Genomic DNA, 19670 nt, shown 5'->3' on the forward strand with positions numbered 1-19670 from the left:
AGGTTTACAAAATTATGAGGGGCATGGATAGGATAAATAGATAAAGTCTTTTCCCTGGGGTCGGGGAGTCCAGAACTAGAGGGCATAGGTTTAGGGTGAGAGGGGAAAGATATAAAAGAGACCTAAGGGGCAACTTTTATCACGCAGAGGTTTGGTACGTGTATGGAATGAGCTATCAGAGGATGTGGTGGAGGCTGGTACAATTGCAACATTTAAGAGGCATTTGGATGGGTATATGAAATGGAAGGGTTTGGAGGGATATGGGCCGGGTGCTAGCAGGTGGGACTAGATTGGGTTGGGATATCTGGTCGGCATGGACGGGTTGTACCGAAGGGTCTGTTTCCATGCTGTACATCTCTATGACTCTATGAGGAGTGCAAAAGCAGGATACAGACAGACAGAGAGAATGAGATAGACAGACAGGAAAGTTGAAGAGTAAGCAGGAGCCAATGTAAATTCTGTAGCTGACCTGTTGGAAAGGCTGTGCCATCTGTCGCAGGAAGTGCTTGGCTATTTGCACTGCTTCATCCACGGTGAGATTGAGGTTACTGTCTGTGATGTGTTCCTGAATCCAGCGAGGCAGCTTCCCCCGTTTATCAGCTCGAGCAAAGCGCTGTCCAGAGAAAGCACTTTGAATCAGTGATAATGTGGTGGACCCAGGGAGGGCACATGGCCCTTAACCCAGTGGACAGTCTTTGAGATGGGGGCCAAAACACAGCACGGTCACTCGTTGTTTAGTACGTGTAGCCACATTACTCTATATTTAGCCTCAGTACAGTATGCATGTGGCCTGCAGTAGTGTACATTACCCTCAGCCTGTGATACAGTATGCACGTAGCCGGTTACCCTCAGTACAGTATGAATACTACCTGTTGTATAGCTTATGTTACCCTCAGTAGTGTGCATGCAGCCTGCAGTACGGTACACATTTCTCTCAGTACAGCATGGACATGGTGCATGGGAGAGTATGCATGTGGCACATGGCAGAGTTTGCAAGCAATTTGTTATAGAGCTCACATGTAGCCCAAAGTGCAGCTTACACATGGTCCACAGCAGACAGAAACTAGTTCATGGGTCGAGAGGGGGAGGAAAGAAGAGAAACGGAGAATGCTAGAGTACAGTCCTATGGTTCTCTGCAACCTACAGTCCCCACGGTGCATTTCTACTTTCTTTAACTGGTTAATGTTTCTGTGTCTGGATGTTTGGAAAGATCTGCTCTGAACTCTGACGAAGCATCTGTACTTAAATTCCAGATGAGAAGCTGAGGTGCTCAGTTCTGTTACCATTAATAGCTTGGGATATTTGGGAGTTGACATGGATGGCAGTGTTGTACATGGTGAGCAAACTGCATAGCAACCGCTTGTAGAGGCAAATAGCATAGAAAATCCACAAATTCTTGTGGGAGGAGTTCAAGGTTGTGAAATAAAGGTTCTTATTATGGTGTCACAATCCGAGGCTATTCTCCACCATGCAGTCTCTGATACTTAGCACAAGCCAAACTCTAAATAACCCTGAGCGAAGCAATTTAATCTGCATTTATTCAAATCAACACACACTATGACCATGGATTTATGATGCTGTCTGTTTGTAGAGATACCTTTCCCATATGGATAGCAGCAGTTCAAGGTGGCAGTTCACCACTGTCTTCTCATGGGTAATTGGGAATGAACAATTAATACCAGCTTTGCTGGTGACATCCAACTAGAACAAAAATGTTGATATGAGTGATTATTCTGAACACTTTGCTGCTCGATCTCATACAATAATAAGGCCGGTTAAACCCTAAGTTATAAATCTCCTGGGTCACTTGGATTTAAACAGCACAGAAATAGATTATCTTGCAGCTGAACAAACAATGCTCCTGAAAAAGCCACACAGTCCATTTTTAATTCAGTTTGATCAGTAATCACAGGCAAATTGCATATTTACTAAGACTGGTTTCAAATTACCTTGTCTGCAAAAATCATGAGCCCGTAATCAGTTTTTCCACGAATGACTCTTCCTACACATTGAGCAGCATGCCTCATGGCATCAAAAGTCAGGAAATCATTCTCTCGGATTTGGAACTGATCCCGGATGTATTCTAAACGTGCCTGTAGATTACAGAGACTCCATCAATGAAGTTCAGAAATATCAAGGCAGTTCTTAAATTTGTTTTTGCATAATAGAACTCACTTCCAGATTTTGCCCTTTGCTCTGTCCATCATCTTCTCTACTTTCAGCATCTCCTGTGATCTTCTCCAGCCACTATAACCCTCCCTCATCTCCTGTCACCTCCTCCAGCCCCTATTGATACTGCCTGACAAATTGAGTTTCCCCATTAATTTGTTTCATTTCAGATTTCCAGCATCTGGAACATTTTGTTTTTGCATTAAAAATAATAGATCACCCATTTAAAATAAATAATCAAAAAATGGAGGTAAGGAGAAATATTTATCAGAAGGTGTAAATAGGTTTATTGAATACTTTTAAAGCTAGACACAGACAGATTCTTGACTAATAAGGGACTCAAGAATAATCAGTGACAGGTATACAGTGACAGTTGAGGCCACAGCCAGACCAGCTGTAATCTTATTAAATGGATTGTATTATAGACCCCCTAATAGTCAGAGGGAAATTGAGAAACAAACTTGTAAGGAGATCTCAGCTATCTGTAAGAATAATAGTGGTAATGGTAGATTGGGACTGCCATGGTGTTAAGGCTTTAGATGGAGAGGAATTTGTTAAGTGTGCACAAGAAAATTTTCTAATTCAGTATGTGGATGTACCTACTAGAGAAGGTGCAGAACTTGACCTGCTCTTGGGAAATAAGGCGGGGGGGCAGGTGACTGAGGTGTCAGTGGGGGAGACAGTTGAGGCCACAGCCAGACCAGTTATAATCTTATTAAATGGTGCAGCAGGCTTGAAGGGGCTGAATGGTTTAAACTGGCCTCTAAGATACTTCAGTATCTGGAAGAAAGTGAGTGTCCTTATGCCTAAAATATCAAATCTTCTGCTCCTCGGATGCTGCCTGACCTGCTGTGCTTTTCCAGCACCACTTTCTCAATTTCTACTTCAGTAACTGGTCTAAGTAGTCTGGTGCACAGCATACACATGACATCACATTGAGACAAGGAGCAGAAATCCTGAATAACATTTCCATTCGTGACCACAGGGCCACTGAAATCAATTGTGGACACCCCCGAGTACACAAACTGCAAACAGTGGAGATCGAAGCGACCCATCTTTCTGTCATTCCTGCTGAAACACATAGCTGGGTGACTGCTTGTGCAGGGCTGAGCATGGTTAAAAACAAAAAGACTCTGATTTTTTTTTAATGACAGAGAATCATGTAATTATAGCACTTTTTGTGGCCTGTAACGAGATGAAAATGCTTTTAGGCTACTTCAGCTGGGTAGAATTATTAGACTTCATGTAGGTGGAAACATTAGTTTTCTTCCTTGCTTACCTTCTATTACCCTTAAAACTGAGGGCCAGCCCATTTTGTATCAAATCAAATTAGTGGCCTCAGCATTTCAGCCTTCAGTACAGTTAGACCCTGTCATATAGGATGAAGTCCGCACTAACAACAGAACATCACTTCACTGAATTAGGTGTAAAGCACAGCAGATGATGATGGCAATATTTCAAAAACTATTTTCCAATGTGACCCTATTTTAACTTGCCTCTACATTCTCAAATGTAATCAGTGATGGGTAACAAAGACTGGCCTCACCAGTGATGCCCACGTCTTCGTTAATGAATATTTTTAAAAAAACTGAAAATTAACATCACTTCCAAGTACCAGCGAAAACAAAACAGCACAGGAACCTCTAACATTCAATTATTAATGTATATATGTTAGAAATCACAAACACTTTTGAAATCTGTGCTTTTACAGTTCTTTGTAAAAATGTGGTAACTGTCTGTACCCACGCAGCCAAATAATCGATGTACTAACCCTAACCTATCACAGGTGTCTGAAGACCTATTGATGCCTTCTTTCTCCTCATCCAGATATACACTTCTTTCTGTTGTCCCTGTTCTGGGAGTGTTTGACGGCGACTGTGCAGAGGGAACTTTATTCTGTAGCTAACCCTGTGCTGTCCCTGCCCTGGGAGAGTTTAAGGGGGACAGTGCAGAGGGAGCTTTACTCTGTATCTAACTTTGTGCTGTCCCTGTTCTAGGATGACTTATTGGGAGAGAATAAAGGAAGCTTTACTCTGTATCTAATCATCTGTTTGGAGCTGATTCTGAGTGCTCTAATTGATAATAAAAAATATTCACCACCTAAATTAAAAGTAATAAGATACAAACAATCACTGGTGTTCTCAGTGGTTTGTTTATCAGCACCTCTGAAAAGTCCTGTTTTTTTTTCCATACATTGATTCTGTCCGTGTTGCTGGTGCTGGCTATGCACTTGAGTCTCCCAATGTTTATCAGGTTATCACCCACATCACCAAACACCACAAACAGATATTACCCTGGACAGAGGATACCTACCTTTAGAATCCTGCTCTGAGTGTAGACATAAGGAACACCAAACATAATCACAGCTCTCCCGTAATGATGGACTGTCAGAAAATATAGAGGAAGTAAATATCAATGAACACGAATTGAAACACTGGAATGATTAGATTAGATTAGATTGCCTCCCGTGAGGAAACTGGCCCTTCGGCCCATCAAGTCCACACCAAATCTCCGAAGAGTAACCCACCTAGACCCATTCCCCTACCCTATATTTACCCTTGACTAATGCACCTAAGACTATAGGCAATTTAGAATGGCCAATTCACCTGACTTGCACATCTTTGGATTGTGGGAGGAAACTGGAGCACCCAGAGGAAACCCACGCAGACATGAGAAGAATGTGCAGACTCCACACAGACTCTGTCACCTGAGGCGGGAATCGAACCCAGGTCCTTGGTGTTGTGAGGCAGCAGTGCTAACCACTGAGTCACTGTGCCGCTGTGAGCTGAAGTTAATTGACTGGGATGGCAGAACAGAAGAAAAGCATTGAAAAACATCTGGCAACTTGCGCAACTAGTAACAAAATCAAAGGAAATTCTGCAGATCAAGGAGTCAATTACAGGTCAATTGGTACATCTCTCTCTTACACACATACATCCAATGTGCCTCATTTGATATGCTGCTTCAGGTCATGTGGGAGAGTAAAAAAAATTGCCAGATGCAATACAATATGTAGAAATGTGAGGTTATCCACTTTGTCAAAGTATATCCTAAAGGTTAAGGGATTAAGAGGTGCTGAAGTTCAAAAGGACCTTTGATGCCTTTGTAATGTATCACTGAACATTAACATGCAGGTACAGTACGTAGTGATATTTTGGCCTTTATTACAAGAGGATTTGGGCATAGGAGTAAAAGTCCCTTACTGTAATTGTAGACAGCCTTAGAGACCAGACGTAGAGTATTGTATGCAGTTTTATTTCTTTAATTAAGGAGAGTTATACCTGCCACAGAGGGAGTGCAGCAAAGTTTCACCAGTCTGATTCCTAGGAGGAAGGGATTCCCCCATGAGGAAAGATAAAATAGATTGCACCCAATATTCTCTGAAGTTTAGAAGAATGAGAGGTGATCTCATTCATACAGATAAAATACTTAAAAGAGAACCAGAGGCTGGATACAGGAAGGACGGTTCCTCTGGACTAGGGGTGTTGGACCAGCCACTGATAACTGAGATGGAGAGGAATTTCTTCACCCAGAGGGCCATGAATCTTCGACATTCTCTGCCTAAAGGATATGGAAGCTCAGTCTTTGAATAAGTCCCAAGCTGAGGCTGATGATGTTTTTAATTTGTAGAAATCTAAGTGATACAGGGACAGTGCAGAAGGATATTGTTGAAGTATATGATCAGTCACAGTCCCACTGAATGGTGAAGCAAGTTTCACCATTCTCCCGCCCCGCTCTATTTTGTTCTTGTGACTAAAAGCTGATTTAAAGGAGCATCCTAAAAGCAAAAAGAGAGGTGCAACAGTTTCAGGGAGGGAATTCCAGAGTGGAAGGCTCAGGCAGCTGAAGGCACAACTGTCAATGAAGGAGAGGCTGGAGATACTGATACTGCTTACACAGGAGCACAGAAGGCTCAGAAAAGATTTAATAATGATCCTTAAAAACTACAAAATGTTTCAATAGAACTAAATATTTCCACTGGCTATTGATTCAATGAGAGATTATTTAAAACTGTCAGAGTGAGCAGAAAGGGGTTAGTTACACCTTGGCTTAGTAGCTGGTTAATCCTTTACAACAGGAAATGGTGGAGGCAGAAATCAGTGCATCTTTGCTAAAACACTGCACCATAACTGTAGGAGGGCATTCTGTGATGTGCAGTCACTGTGCAATATCGCAGGGAGTGTCCACATCAAAAAAAGCACTGATGTGTGTCACCTTCTGCGTGAAAAAGTTACCCCTTAGGTCTCTATTGTTTCTTTCCCGTCTCACTCTAAACCTATGCCCCCTAGTTCTGGACTCCCCCACCCCAGGGAAAAGACTTTGTCTATTTATCCTATCCATGCCCCTCGTGATTTTATAAACCTCTATAAGGTCACCCTTCAACGTCTGAGACTCCAGGGAAAACAGCCCCAGCTTATTTAACCTCTCCCTGTAGCTCAAATCCTCCAACCCTGGCAACCTCCTTGTAAATCTTTTCTGAACATTTTCAAGTTTCACAACATCACTTCTTCATTAAAGGGACACGTTTCGTTAAGTGCAGCAATGAATAACTGAAGTAGGGAGCAAGGCAGCAAGGGAAGGGTCAAGGCTGATAGTGAAGGGAAGCAGCGAGGGGAGCGGTAAAGGCATTGAGGGGAGAGTCAAGCGAGATAATGAGGAAAGCAGGGAGTCAAGGGGAATGGTGATGGAAGAGAGTGGGAAGCCAACTGAGACAGCGAGGGGAGTACGGCAGTGAGATAAGAGGTGCAGCAAGAAGGCAGTAGTGACTGTTCATCATAAACTGGGGAATATGAGTGCCAGGTCTGCAGTACTCCACACACCGAGTGCTGATATTGTCTTCCTGACAGACATTGACAATGTCAGTAGCACTGATCTTTTGTCCTGATACTGTGGCAGGGAATCAAATGTTTGTCAAAATCTTGGATGAGTGGGGCAGTGGGATCGGTTATAGACTTTATAGCGAAGGATTAGTGCTGACTTAATTATCAAAGTTTCTGATCCAACTGTACAGATATGAAGAGGAATCTTCCTCAGTTATTCTTACAGATACTCAGACTAATCAGATGTCAGACTGGCATTTTCCAAAATCTAAAAGTGACATTATTTCACTGCATCAAATACACAACCAACTTTCCTAATGCCAAGGTGAATTGCTTGATAAAGTCCTACTGCAGTAATAGTATCTCAGTAGAATTATCTGTCCTGGTGAAACTTTGCATCATCAGGTAGACTGTGACTGTACAGGACATGCATTAAAGCTTATGTAAAGCCACCCTTCATTGGTGATCAGGAATGAGCACTCGATCAGCATTCCATCTGCCTATGTCCACTTTTCATTCTCAATAACACAAAGGAACTGATGTGTAAATCTGATGGTATGGAAATTGGTAGGCTGATTCTGCTACTCCCTGAATTTTACATGCCAATGTGTTGAACAATTTAACAAACGCGCTCCACGCTCATGAAGCAGCGATTCACATTGCAATTACACCTCTCATAGCAAAGTGACAAAAATTAATCGTGACACTGACCAAAATCTATCCCCTCGGAGACCTTTCCTCTAGCGACAGACAGTAGGATGGCGCCTCGTCCATTCTCACATGCCTGCCAATGAAACAGAAACATTACTGAGCAGTAGCTGTTGGGAGGGAACTGTAGCACAACTGTGGAATATACAGCCTCAGCTAATTCAGTCACTCAGCACAGAATAGGCTCTTCAGTTCACCAAGTCTGCAGTGACCTATCTACACTATCCCCACTTTCCAGCACTGGGCCCATAGCTTTGAACATTATGATATTTCAAGTGTCCATCCAAGTACTTTTTAAAGATTGAGGGGTTTTCTTGCCTCAACTATCCTCCCAGGTAGTGCACTCCAGAATCCCACCATTTGTCAGTGAAAAAAATCTTTTCCTCAAATCCCCTTAAAATCTCCTGTCTTTCACCTTAAAATTATTTCCCTTATTATTGATCTTCAACTAAGGGGAATAGCTGTTTTCTATCCACCCTATCTATGAACCTCAGTCTGGTCCCCTCTCAGCCTTCTCTGCTCCAAAGAAAATACCCAATTTGATCCAGCCTCTCTTCATACCTAAACTGCTCCAACCTGGTGATCTTCTCTGCACTCCCTCCAGATTGCTTTCTGGTGCTTAATTCACTACCTTATCTGAAGGGACTGATTCCGTGCTGGGAGGTAATCATTAGCCAAGTGACAAGTCTTCCAGTGGGACCCCGGGGAACTACCCAGTGGAGGGCATTAATCCAGTGCCCAACCTGCCCTCATCAGACACCCATGTGTACTCAAACTATTTTCTGTCTCTGGATAGCAATCAGAATCCACTTTCCAAAAAAAAAACAGACTGTGGGTTGAAAACGACACCTCCTGATTTCTGTGGTTAAGTGTTCAGCTGTAACATTTTTGCTCATTGTGTGCAGTGCACTAAAACTCTCACTCTGTCAGGCCCTTGAAATATTTTTGATCAGTCACACTTTCATTTGATCGTGGCCATGTTCAACATGGCCTCCGTAGGTTCATGCAGATTGCTGCATACGCGGGAACATTGTTCACTGCACTAATTACTCCAGTATAAACCAGACTCAAACCCCAGGACAGAGCCGAGGGACCGCGGCACAGTTAGAGGGTCAGCACCGAGGGCGTGCCACAGTGATGGAGGAGACCATCATGTCAGTCAGATGTTAAGGTAACCATCCTGTTTACCTGTCTAGGTGCGTATAAACCAGAATTGACAGTGTGCTCTTGAGGTCAAGGTTACACTGACTCCCTTGACCATTGACAGTCAGTTATCAATACTGGTAACATCAGAATTTTCAGTCTTGCCTTGGGTAATTCAACCCTACTTTGGTTTCACTTACCTCCTGGTATTTCTCCAGGGCCACACTGGTCTCTGCAGCATCCTGAGTTTCAATAAATATAAGTTTGTTACGTTGAATATTTTCGAGAATTCCCTAAAAGGAAAAAGGGAAAAAAAAAAGTTTTCTTAGCCCATAAAGCAAGAAAGAAATGTTATTCCTGGTACAGGTGATATTATTTGGCACAAAAACAGACAATGCTGGAAATACTGAGCTTGCCAGGCAGTGTCTGTGCAGAAAGAATCAAAGTTAGCATTTTGCTTTGAGGACCTGGTCAATGAACTGGAACAAGTTAGAGATGTAAAAGGACAAACTTGCTTTTTATTTGAATTCAATCCTATCCTCTCCTTCCCCGCCCTGCATTGTCCACTCAAGTGAAAACTTGTGGAACAAGAAATTATTTTTCGTTTAGGCAGTTTACTGCAGTCTGGACAAAATGCTCAGACACAACACTCTCGATAACTTGAGAGAGAACCCTGAGATAGCAGTGAGGGGTAAAGCAGTTTAATGCACAGTGTTTATAAGTAAAAGGAGCCTGTCTTCCTACTGGATCTTTCGGACAGGATTTCAGTCTGCAAGATCAGGCAGTTAGCATTCGCCAACCATTTTTAAAAAAGTTTCAGCAATTAAAGGGGCCCCACTGTTCACACTTGCTTGGAACCCCACAACAACCATTGCTTCATTGGAGCTGGCAATCCCACTGGGAGGGGGAGTAGGTCATAACCCATGGGTTGGGAAGCCCTATTCTCAGAATATATTTTGTTCTTTTACTTTTACCAACACCATCTCATTTTGCCATGCACCTTCATCCCAGCACTTAATGAATCACTCCTGCTTCCACTCTATCACAGAATTTCTCTTCTTCTGCTGTTCCCCCATCCACCTCTGTACTTACTTAAATCCTGTGACATCTCCAACTTTTTCCATTTCTGATTAAAGGTTGTTTTCCTTTTATTGAATTTGGTATCTGGGAGTAGATAATTAGTCAGCTCAGAGTATAAACAGATCAGGCAAGAAGGGGAGGTTGAGATGGAAAGGAGAAGGGAGGGCAAACAAGGGAAGCAAAGGACAAACAACAAAACACAAACATGCAACTAGACAGATACAGGAGGAAGAACACATACATCCAATCATGTACACGCCAGTGCAAATGTACATATGCATGCATAGCCAGGCAGTCTGACACAGATACATGCATCTTATCGTAATGAACACCACACAATGAACTGTGTCTACTGTCCCTAATTTTGGTTACTCTCACAAGCCAAAGCCATTGTCAACAGATCGGATAACTCAGGATAGACCACAAGTTGGGATAGAGATATGCCTGTCAGTGGCTGCACATAACAGTTACTGAGCTGGGGCATGCTATCAAGTTACAATGAGGAATATTAAAAACAAATCTTCTTGAGCCAAGAGACCTGTCCTTGTTGGAACTTGTCATGTCCTGAATCATCAGTTGCTGTGAAGGTTGAGTGAGTCTGAAGGAAAAGCCCGTCATTTACCTGTTCATACCAGGAGGCAACGATATTCTCCATGTAATGGTAACTAGTAAAGAAAGACACAATTCCATCTGGGACAATGGCCGACATCTCCAGCAACAGGTTACCATAGTTACGAATCACAGCTGGAGCCAAGAGAGAGAACTCAGTTATTATCAAAGGTTGCAATTACTGAGGAACCCCAGCAAAAGATGAATGCCCTCATTACGAAAAGTGGAGAATAGCAATTGGCTTGTAACCAATGTCAGCAACTGAGAAAGTGTGGAGGTTGTCAAACCTCAAGAGAAGTGAGTCAGAGCAAAAGGCAGTGAGTGTGCAGGGGCAGGAGAACTGATTGGAGGGATTGAATAGTCTATTTCTGTTCCAATGATAAGACGGAGGTTTTGGACACATCAGGAGAAAGTTCGAAGGAACAACAGTTTGAGTGGAAAGACTGAGTGAATGGGTGCAAACCTAACAGTAGACTTGCAGTTGCCTGACACTTGCCCCTTGCACATTCACTGCCTCTTACTTGGACTCATTGCCCGAGGTTTGACAACCTCCACATTTTCTCAGTTTCTTTTTGGGGAGAAATAAAAAGCAAGAGAAGGAACCCCTTGGTAGGAGTAACTTACAAATCCCTGAACAGTACTTCCAATGTAGGGCACATTATAAACCAGGAAATAATGAGGGCTTGTGAGAAGGGTACAACAGTAACTATGGGTGATTGGAACATGCACATTGATTGGATTAATCGCTTTGGCAAGGGTAGCCTCGAAGAAAGGGTCATTCAGTGTACGCAGGTCTGTTTCTTACAGCAACATGTCACGCAGCCAATCAGAGAACTGGCTACTTTAGTTTTCCTATTATGTAACTAGAAAGGATTGATAAATGATCTTATAGTTAAGGATCCTCTTGGAAGGAGTGACCACAACATGGTGGTGTTTCAAATGCAGATTGAAAGAGTGAAGACAAAGTCCCAGTCAAGAGTTTTAGTGTTGGGTAAAGGTAATCACACAGGCCTGAGGAAGGAATTGGTCCAAGTGGACTGAGCAAAACTATTAAATGGCAGGACAGTTGAAGAACTGTGGCAAATGCTTGGGGAGATATTAAATACCTCTCAATCAAAGTATATTCCTAAGAGGAACTGTAGAAAGGTGAAAAATCATCCATGGCTTAACAAGGAAGTCAGGGATCACATCAAGGGCAAAAAATGTAGGGCATAGCATACAGCAAAAGGTAGTTCCACTCTCAAGGAGTGGGAGAACTTTAGATATTAGCAAAGTGTTATGGAAAACAAAATCAAAAGAGCAAAGAGAAACTACGAAAGGAAACTTGCAGAAAACACAGGTACTGGTACCAAAAGCTTCTATAAGTGTATAAAAAGGAAGAGAATTAAAAGTAAATGTTGGCCCTTTAGAGAATGAAAATGGTGAGGTCATATGGGAAACTCAGAAATGGCAGAGGCACTAAACTCATATTTTGTCTCTGTTTTCAGTGAAAGATAATAATTTCTTCCCAAAACTGTAGTTACTACAGGAATTTGGTGAAATGACTATGACTAGAGAGAAGGTGTTAATTAAACCGATGGGATTAAAGGCTGCTAAGTTCAAGGGGCTGATGGTCTGCACCCTACAGCATTAAAGGAAGTGGCAACAGAAATACTGGATGTATGAGTTACAATATTCCAAAATCCCCTGGATTCTGGAAAAGTACCAGTAGACTGAAAACATACTAATAAGACCATAAGACATAGGAAGAGAAATTAGGCCATTCAGCCCATTGAGTCTGGCTAATGTTTTTCAACCCCATTCTCTCTATACCCCTTGATCTCCTTGACAATAAAGAACCTATCCATCTCCATCTTAAATATACACAATGACTTGGCCTTAATAATGTGACACTGGATTAGAGGTGCTGGAAAAGCACAGCAGTTCAGGCAGCATCCGAGGAGCAGTAAAATCGACGTTTCGGGCAAAAGCCCTTCATCAGGAATACAGGCAGAGAGCCTGAAGAGTGGAGCCCTTCAGGTTCTCTGCCTGCATTCCTGATGAAGGGCTTTTCCCCGAAACGTCGATTTTACTGCTACTCGGGATGCTGCCTGAACTGCTGTGTTTTTCAGCACCTCTAATCCAGAATCTGGTTTCCAGCATCTGCAGTCATTGTTTTTACCACAATAATGCGACACCACTGTTCAAAGAAGGAGATAGACAAAAGTGGGAAACTACAGAGCAGTTAGTTTGACCTCTGAAGTGAGGGAGTTGCTGGAGTCAATCATAAAAGAAGTGATAACTGAACACTTGGGAAAACAAAGCTCAATTCATCAGTCAACACAATTTTATGAAGGGCAGGTTGTGCTTGACAAACTTGCTGGAGTTTAAGATGTAACTAGCAAGGCAGATAATGGAAATCTGGTGGATGTAGTATATCTAAACTTTCAGAAGGCATTTGACAAGGTGCTGCATAAAAGGCCAATCCAGAAGGTTAGATCCTGGGGGTCAAGGATAGAGTATTGACTTGAACAGAAGATTGACTGACTGAGAGAAAGCAGGTGGTCAGGACAAATGGGTCCTTCTCTGGATGGCGACTGTAACTAGTGGTGTGCCACAGGATTCAGTTCTTGTATCTCAACTATTTACATGGTATATAAATTATCTGCAGGCAGGGACAGAATGTAACATAGCAAAATTCACAGATGGATATTGAGAGGCTAGGAGAACGGGCCGGAATCTGACAGATGGAGTTTAATGTGAATAAGTGTGAGGTTGCCCATTTTGGCCAGAAAAACAAATGGGCATATTATTATTTAAATGGTAAGATTTCACACACCTGACTGGCAAAGAGATTCATTAAATTCTGTAATCAGGGCAACCTCGAGTATCCGAAAGACACGGGCAGGGAGTATTTGGTTCGGATAATCGAATGTTCGGATAACATTTTACCCAAGCATTGAGACCTTGAGATCTTGTTCGGATAATCCGAAATTCGAATAATCAAGGTTGTACTGTAGTCAGCAGTGGGCTGATCCACAGGAACTGGTCTAAACAACGTAGATTACTTCTGCAGGAAATCCCTTCTTCTGCTTTGGACAAATATTTGATGTGACATAAGGGTGACTATTCAACTGTCTAGGTCTCAATTGGGACTGGGAGGGGCTCTTGACTGCTGTATCCAGGCCTAAGAGAGATGCATCTGCTCACAGTGGGATCGTCCACTCACTCACCGATATCCTCTCTCGTTTCAAACTTGGAGCTGATCGTCACCTGGTCATTGCCTCGTCCCACAATCTGAAAAGAACACAAGCAGCTGAGGAGTGATACTTAACCGTAGCGAGAACACTTAAACAGGAGGAACAAAACAGCCTTAAAGATTCCAGATAAAAGGGACAAACACAGATTTAGACGAAGTGGTTAGAAGGTAACTCCATCACTTTCAAGAACCACATAATTGTTAGGGTTTAGAAAGAGGCCATCCAGCCCATTGCGTCTATACTGTCTCTCTAAGCATTTTTACTCCTGCATCTTCCCTGTGACTGGATACATTACTTCAATTTAAGTAATTATACAATGCACTCTTGAATGCGCATACAGAGCAGCAGGGCAAGACAGCACAGAGTCAAGGTGTGAAGTGAAAAGCTAGGAATTAATTCTCTTATGGACCAGGCTAGACCATCTCAAAACAGTTCGAGAAGGTAGCCCAGACCCTATCTTTTCTAAATGTTTTAAGCAGGTGCGAGTGTATGTACCAGGAGTGATGCAGCTGGCCTTATCTGAAAACTCAATTGATTCTAGCAACGTAAATGATGCTGGTCCAAATATCTGAAACATCCCCATAAACACTCCCTTGGCAAAATAGGTAAACTCAAACACAGGTTCTTACATGAGAGATGTCAGAGAGAGAGAGAGAGAGACACACAGAGACTGAGAGCGAGCGAGCGAGAGGATTAACCTGGAGCTGTTTCTTTGGGTCCAGCAGCTTCCCAGCTAAAACCGGAGCAGTTGCTGCAAACAAAACAGTTTGCTAAAACCAACACAAACCAAACCAGAGGGAAGCTGAGGTGGGAGAACTGACCACTCCCCTTTCATTGAGCAAGTGTTTTTTTTAAACTTAAAAGTTTCTTCAAGTAGATAAATCCAGACATACTGGAACCTCCATCTTTACGGCCCCTCTTAAAAAAAGCTCAAAGACAACATAACCTTGTTAAAGGAGCAGTATTTTCACAATTCCTCACACAGCGGGCGAATACCAATGTGTAACCCGGAACAGCTACGTTTACCCTGGAATCACTCAGAAAATATTTGGATGGGGAGAGCTGAGAGAGGCAGGGCCATCAATGCCTTGTTTAAACTGACAATGTGTAGAAGCCTCATGCCATATTAGACATGCTCACACTAGCTGGTATGGCACTGAGTCCTGGAATAACTGGCAGAACTACGTTGGGGTCATCCTGCTCTATGCTTCTGACAGTGGGATTTAAATACTCAGAGAAAACTAATTTGTTGCTTGTGGCACTGCACATGGTGAGTTCTTTTTAAAAATAATGTGGAAAAAGATTTCAGAAATTTTGTCCACAAAATCACCTGGCATCTGATCTCATTGCTGATAGAAACTGGAGACCCTAGCCCTGAAAATAACAACAGAAAATAAAGCTTTATAAAGGAATGGTGTGACTTACATGAGCTTAATGATAGTTTGATACAGGCAGACTCACCAGTGGACAAAGGCAGGTTCTTGACAAGGTCATGGTAAAAGTTGCCATGATAACAGGTCTGAAATCGAGGATCTTTGGGTACATGTCAAGTGGAGACAATGTCTGGCAAAAACACAACAAAAAAAAACACAATGTTTTAAGCCAAGAGGAGGTTTCAGGTGGAAAGCAAAAAGACAAAATGATACTTCCTTGAACAAAAGGAAGAGTGGCTGCCAGTTGAACCTAATGATGCTGAAGAGTTAGGATAGAGCAACTAAACATGATGAATGGCAGAGCAGGTTCAAAGGGCCGAATGGCCTGCTCCTGCTCCTATGTTTCTATGTTAAAAGATTGGGATTGGCTTCTGATGGTGTAACTGACATTAGTAATGCACCAGAATTGGGAGGAGTAAGGAATGTGGTAGGCAGAAACATAAAGGACAGAGATCTGAAAAGGGTTATGAATACTTTAAAGACATCTGAGAAGTATTTAGATGTACGTTTGTAATGCCAAGGCATACAGGGCTATAGACCAAGTGCTGAAAAATGGAATTAGAATAGTTAGGTGATTGCTACGGACTGGTGCAGGCTTGATGGACAGAAGGGCCTTTTTCCATGCTGTAGACCTCTATGACTCTATGAGGACAATCTTTGGAAAACAGTGTATATTATGTACACTGTAATTATAGAGAGTTGCATATAATGACATCATTGTGTTGATAATGTTCACATTGTCTGTGTTATATTTATGTTTGCTCACATTGAGCTTATATGAGGGAGGTATGAGCTATCTTGATACAGTTAGATGGAGAGAGAGAGAAAGAGAGAGAGAGAGAGAGAGAAGGCTTAGGTAGAGCAGAAAGACCAAAATTGACCAGTTAAGCTGAGTGGCCAGTCTCTGTGCTATTAATACTTTGTAATTATGAGCAACATCAATACTCAGAATTATTGATTTTACCCTCCCTTAACTTGGATTAATTAGACCTGTAAGCAGATATACATCAGGCAGAGAATGATAAAATGATTGGGATGAGAGTGGGAACAGTGATATGGATTAACTGAAGCACATAGCAAGTGTATCACGTAATACTGAAACAAGCTGTTTTAAGTGAAACCAACTGCCACAATCTCGATACACAACATATCCTTAATGATAAGTCTGTACAAAGTAGAAATGTAAACAGGGGATTTGGATATCACCAAGCCACAGAAACAAAATCACATTTCAATTACATAAATAAAAATTGTGCAACTTACCCCTGAGGTGATAATCACAGACTGAAATCGCTCAAACACAGGCTTGATGGCAATGGATGGGTCCATGCAGCTTATGAAAAGATTTCAAAAGCATAATTTTAGGAGTATATTTCAAATAAACACAAATTTTATTTGTATAGAATTTCATTAAACCATTCTTATCTGGACTGGTTTTCAATGAAGCCTTAATATACCAAAGAGCTACACTGATGGAACAGCACCTTGTAAAATGATCATCTCCTTCAACAAAAGAATCCTCTGACTTACCTTGTTGAAGTTTATCTAGTGTGAGAGATATCTAAAATATTCTTCAAAGTTATGAAATGTGTATAATTTTATTCCATAATTTAAAATATTATTTTAAAATCAACATTTGAAATTGAATTTTCTTAATGCGAATATCTTATAAAAGGAAAATTCTGTATGTGAACAGCTGTAGGTCACACTGCAGTTACAGACCTCTGACCAATAAATGGCATCATCACAAAATGTTATGGCCTTCCAATACAGTCATACATCACAAAACAGACCCTTTGGTCCAACTCATTCAGGCCAACCAGATATTCCAAAATGACAATCTCACTTGCCAGCATTTGGCCCATGTCCCTCTAAACTCTTCCTATTCATATACACATCCACTGTAATTGTCCCCTCATCCAGTACTTTCTCTGGCAGCTCATTCCATTAATGCACTTATTGAAGTTCTAACCACAAATAAAAAGATCAGTTCTACTACAAAAGCACTGCTCTGAACAATCAGACCAGGCCCTTAATTTTCAAGATTAGAGTGGTGCTGGAAAAGCACAGCAGGTCAAGCAGCATCCGAGGAGCAGGAAAATCAACGTTTCAGGCAAAATCCCTTCCTGATGAAGGGCTTTTGCCTGAAACATTGATCTTCCTGCATCTCGGATGCTGCCTGACCTGCTGTGCTTTTCCAGCACCACTCTAATCTTGACTCTGATCTCCAGCATCTGCAGTCCTCACTTTCGCCTTAATTTTCAATGTCAACTACAATTTAGACTGACTCTACACAAGCAGGAATTTAATTTCACAAATGGAATTTAAACCCTGTTTGCTCTGTACTACTTCATTTCACACTAGCATGTGCATTTATTATCGAAGCCATTCAGGAAACATGTGAAGAAACGATCAATGTAGGACCTTGTCTGGTGTCACTGGTGGGTAGTCTAAGGTCTGATGTCGTGTTACTGGTCTATCCCTTCATTGCTGCTACTCAAGCACTCCCTACAGCATCTCAATAATGCAGGAAACACAGAAGTGAATTTGAGGTCAGTAAGTATTGCAAACTTTAGACTCCAATCTAGACACAGAAAAGGAAGGAAGCCAATATAGATCTGCATCAGCAAGCAAGTACAACTGTGATGGATGGAACACATCTGGATAGAAGTCATTTTAGATTGACTAGATTAGACAGATTATATTAATTAGTTTAGTTAGACGTGATTAAATAAATAAGATTCAGTTTGATTTGATAAAACATTGCCAGCACCAGACATCCTACATGGTCACAGTCAATGTCAGATTACAATTGGATCTAATCAGACATTGTGTCTTTAATTACCTGCTCCCTTGGTCACACTCAAATCTTCACAATGGCTGTAAAACATTTAATAACCGATGGTAGACAGTGACATCATTCAGAAGCTACTTTGTGGCAGAAATTGAATTCTAATCCTTTGACCTACTGGCCATTGCTAAACGTAAATAAAACTGTGCTTGGTTACAGATAAAAGGAAATTTCAATCCCTAATGACTGGAAGGATCTTTATGAATGATCTAAACATCCCTGGACAGGTTTTAAATTTCTCAGGAGTGTAGACCCACAGACCAAAACTGACCTTATTTTAGCATTAACTTAGCAACCTGATTTAGGGATAAAATGAAAAGCTAATACTGTGGTAGGACATAGCAAATCTTCACTCTGCATCCTGGACCATACTAGACAGTTGGTAAAATGAAAGGAAAACCCTCAATGTAATTCCAAAATATAACAAAAACTTTCTCAGTTAACCAATATAATTTGTGCAGATATCGGCCTACCTGAAGTGAAGTATTGGATTAATAATTGTTGGCGTTTTGTCATCAAAAGGTTCCATGATGATGGTAAAACCTTGGGTAGTAAACAAAAATACCATGAAAATGTTTTAGGAAGTGCTAAAATGTCAAACAGCAAATTGCCCACATGAAGGGCTGCACATTCATCCAGGATTTGCACCTTATGATTTACTGATACCATTTCCTATATTAGGAATAAGAAACAGGGGTAAAACCAACTGAACCACTTCCTTCCGTATCCTTGACTTGGAGAGAGCTGAGTAAATCATGTTGTGTCAGACACCGTGTAGGGGCCTTGGATCTGCAAAGACTTCCTGCAGACTCTTGTCCATCTCACTCATCAGGACACTGCTGGAGCAGAGAATCTCTGGCAGGACAGAAGGTAATCATCCCACCACACACTCGGAAGAACAACACCAACATGAACCACCTCATATTCTCTTTGGGAATCTTCTATAGGCAATTCACAAAGAAAGACTGATGGGAAACCTCTTCCCAGGGCAGGTTGTTGATATTCTGAAAGGTCAGAATCTAAATTAACTGGAAAAAGAGTTCATAGAGCCTTACAACCATTATAGCATAACAGGAGGCTATTTAGCGCATCCAGTCTTGCCAGCTCTCTGTAGAGCAATCCAATATTTTAAGGTGTAATCCCCAATTATTGATGTCTGCTCCTGATAGAATCACTTCTTCATCAATTTCCTCCCCTCCTCACCTGAAGATGTTGGAAACAGATCTATTGCTGCCACTGGTTTTGTTATTTTACTCAAGTGTTCAGTTTCCTTTGAAATTAAACAGGAGTGAAACATCAGCACAGTGTTTGAACCATTTCCCAGAAATCCAGAGAATACTGGAAACACCTAGTAAGTCAGAGAACCTCAGGTGAATAGATGGAAGTAAACTATCAAGTCATCACTGACAGAAATATTAACCCAACCTTTATCCACTACCCAGAAGTGTTCTGACCAACTGAATGTTTCAGCATTTGCCTCAGACTGAGGCAAATACATTAGCATAAACTGGAGATCATACACACTTCCTGTAGGAACATACCCCAAACTCTGGGCAATTTGGACACAGTTTGATGAAGGTCAAGGCCTTGAGACTCCCTAAATAAGCACAAATTCCAT

At 41.7% G+C, this 19670-nt stretch overlaps 1 protein-coding gene across 2 annotated transcripts in view; it reads right to left on the reverse strand.

Annotated features, from left to right (window-relative positions):
• Positions 1-19670, reverse strand: part of ercc2 (excision repair cross-complementation group 2) — a 43388-nt gene that overhangs the window by 2781 nt on the left and 20937 nt on the right. For both annotated transcript variants that reach the window (XM_043684065.1, XM_043684064.1), the window contains exons 12-21: positions 18526-18595; positions 16465-16534; positions 15230-15331; positions 13742-13805; positions 10543-10664; positions 9041-9133; positions 7701-7773; positions 4483-4553; positions 1950-2093; positions 470-613 (exon numbers count right to left, since the gene is read on the reverse strand). In XM_043684065.1, the coding sequence (XP_043540000.1) occupies positions 470-613; positions 1950-2093; positions 4483-4553; positions 7701-7773; positions 9041-9133; positions 10543-10664; positions 13742-13805; positions 15230-15331; positions 16465-16534; positions 18526-18595 (953 nt within the window). The remainder of the gene's footprint in view (positions 1-469; positions 614-1949; positions 2094-4482; positions 4554-7700; positions 7774-9040; positions 9134-10542; positions 10665-13741; positions 13806-15229; positions 15332-16464; positions 16535-18525; positions 18596-19670) is intronic.

The sequence above is a fragment of the Chiloscyllium plagiosum genome, chromosome 51 (assembly GCF_004010195.1).
Source record: "Chiloscyllium plagiosum isolate BGI_BamShark_2017 chromosome 51, ASM401019v2, whole genome shotgun sequence".
Classification (NCBI taxonomy): domain Eukaryota; kingdom Metazoa; phylum Chordata; class Chondrichthyes; order Orectolobiformes; family Hemiscylliidae; genus Chiloscyllium; species Chiloscyllium plagiosum.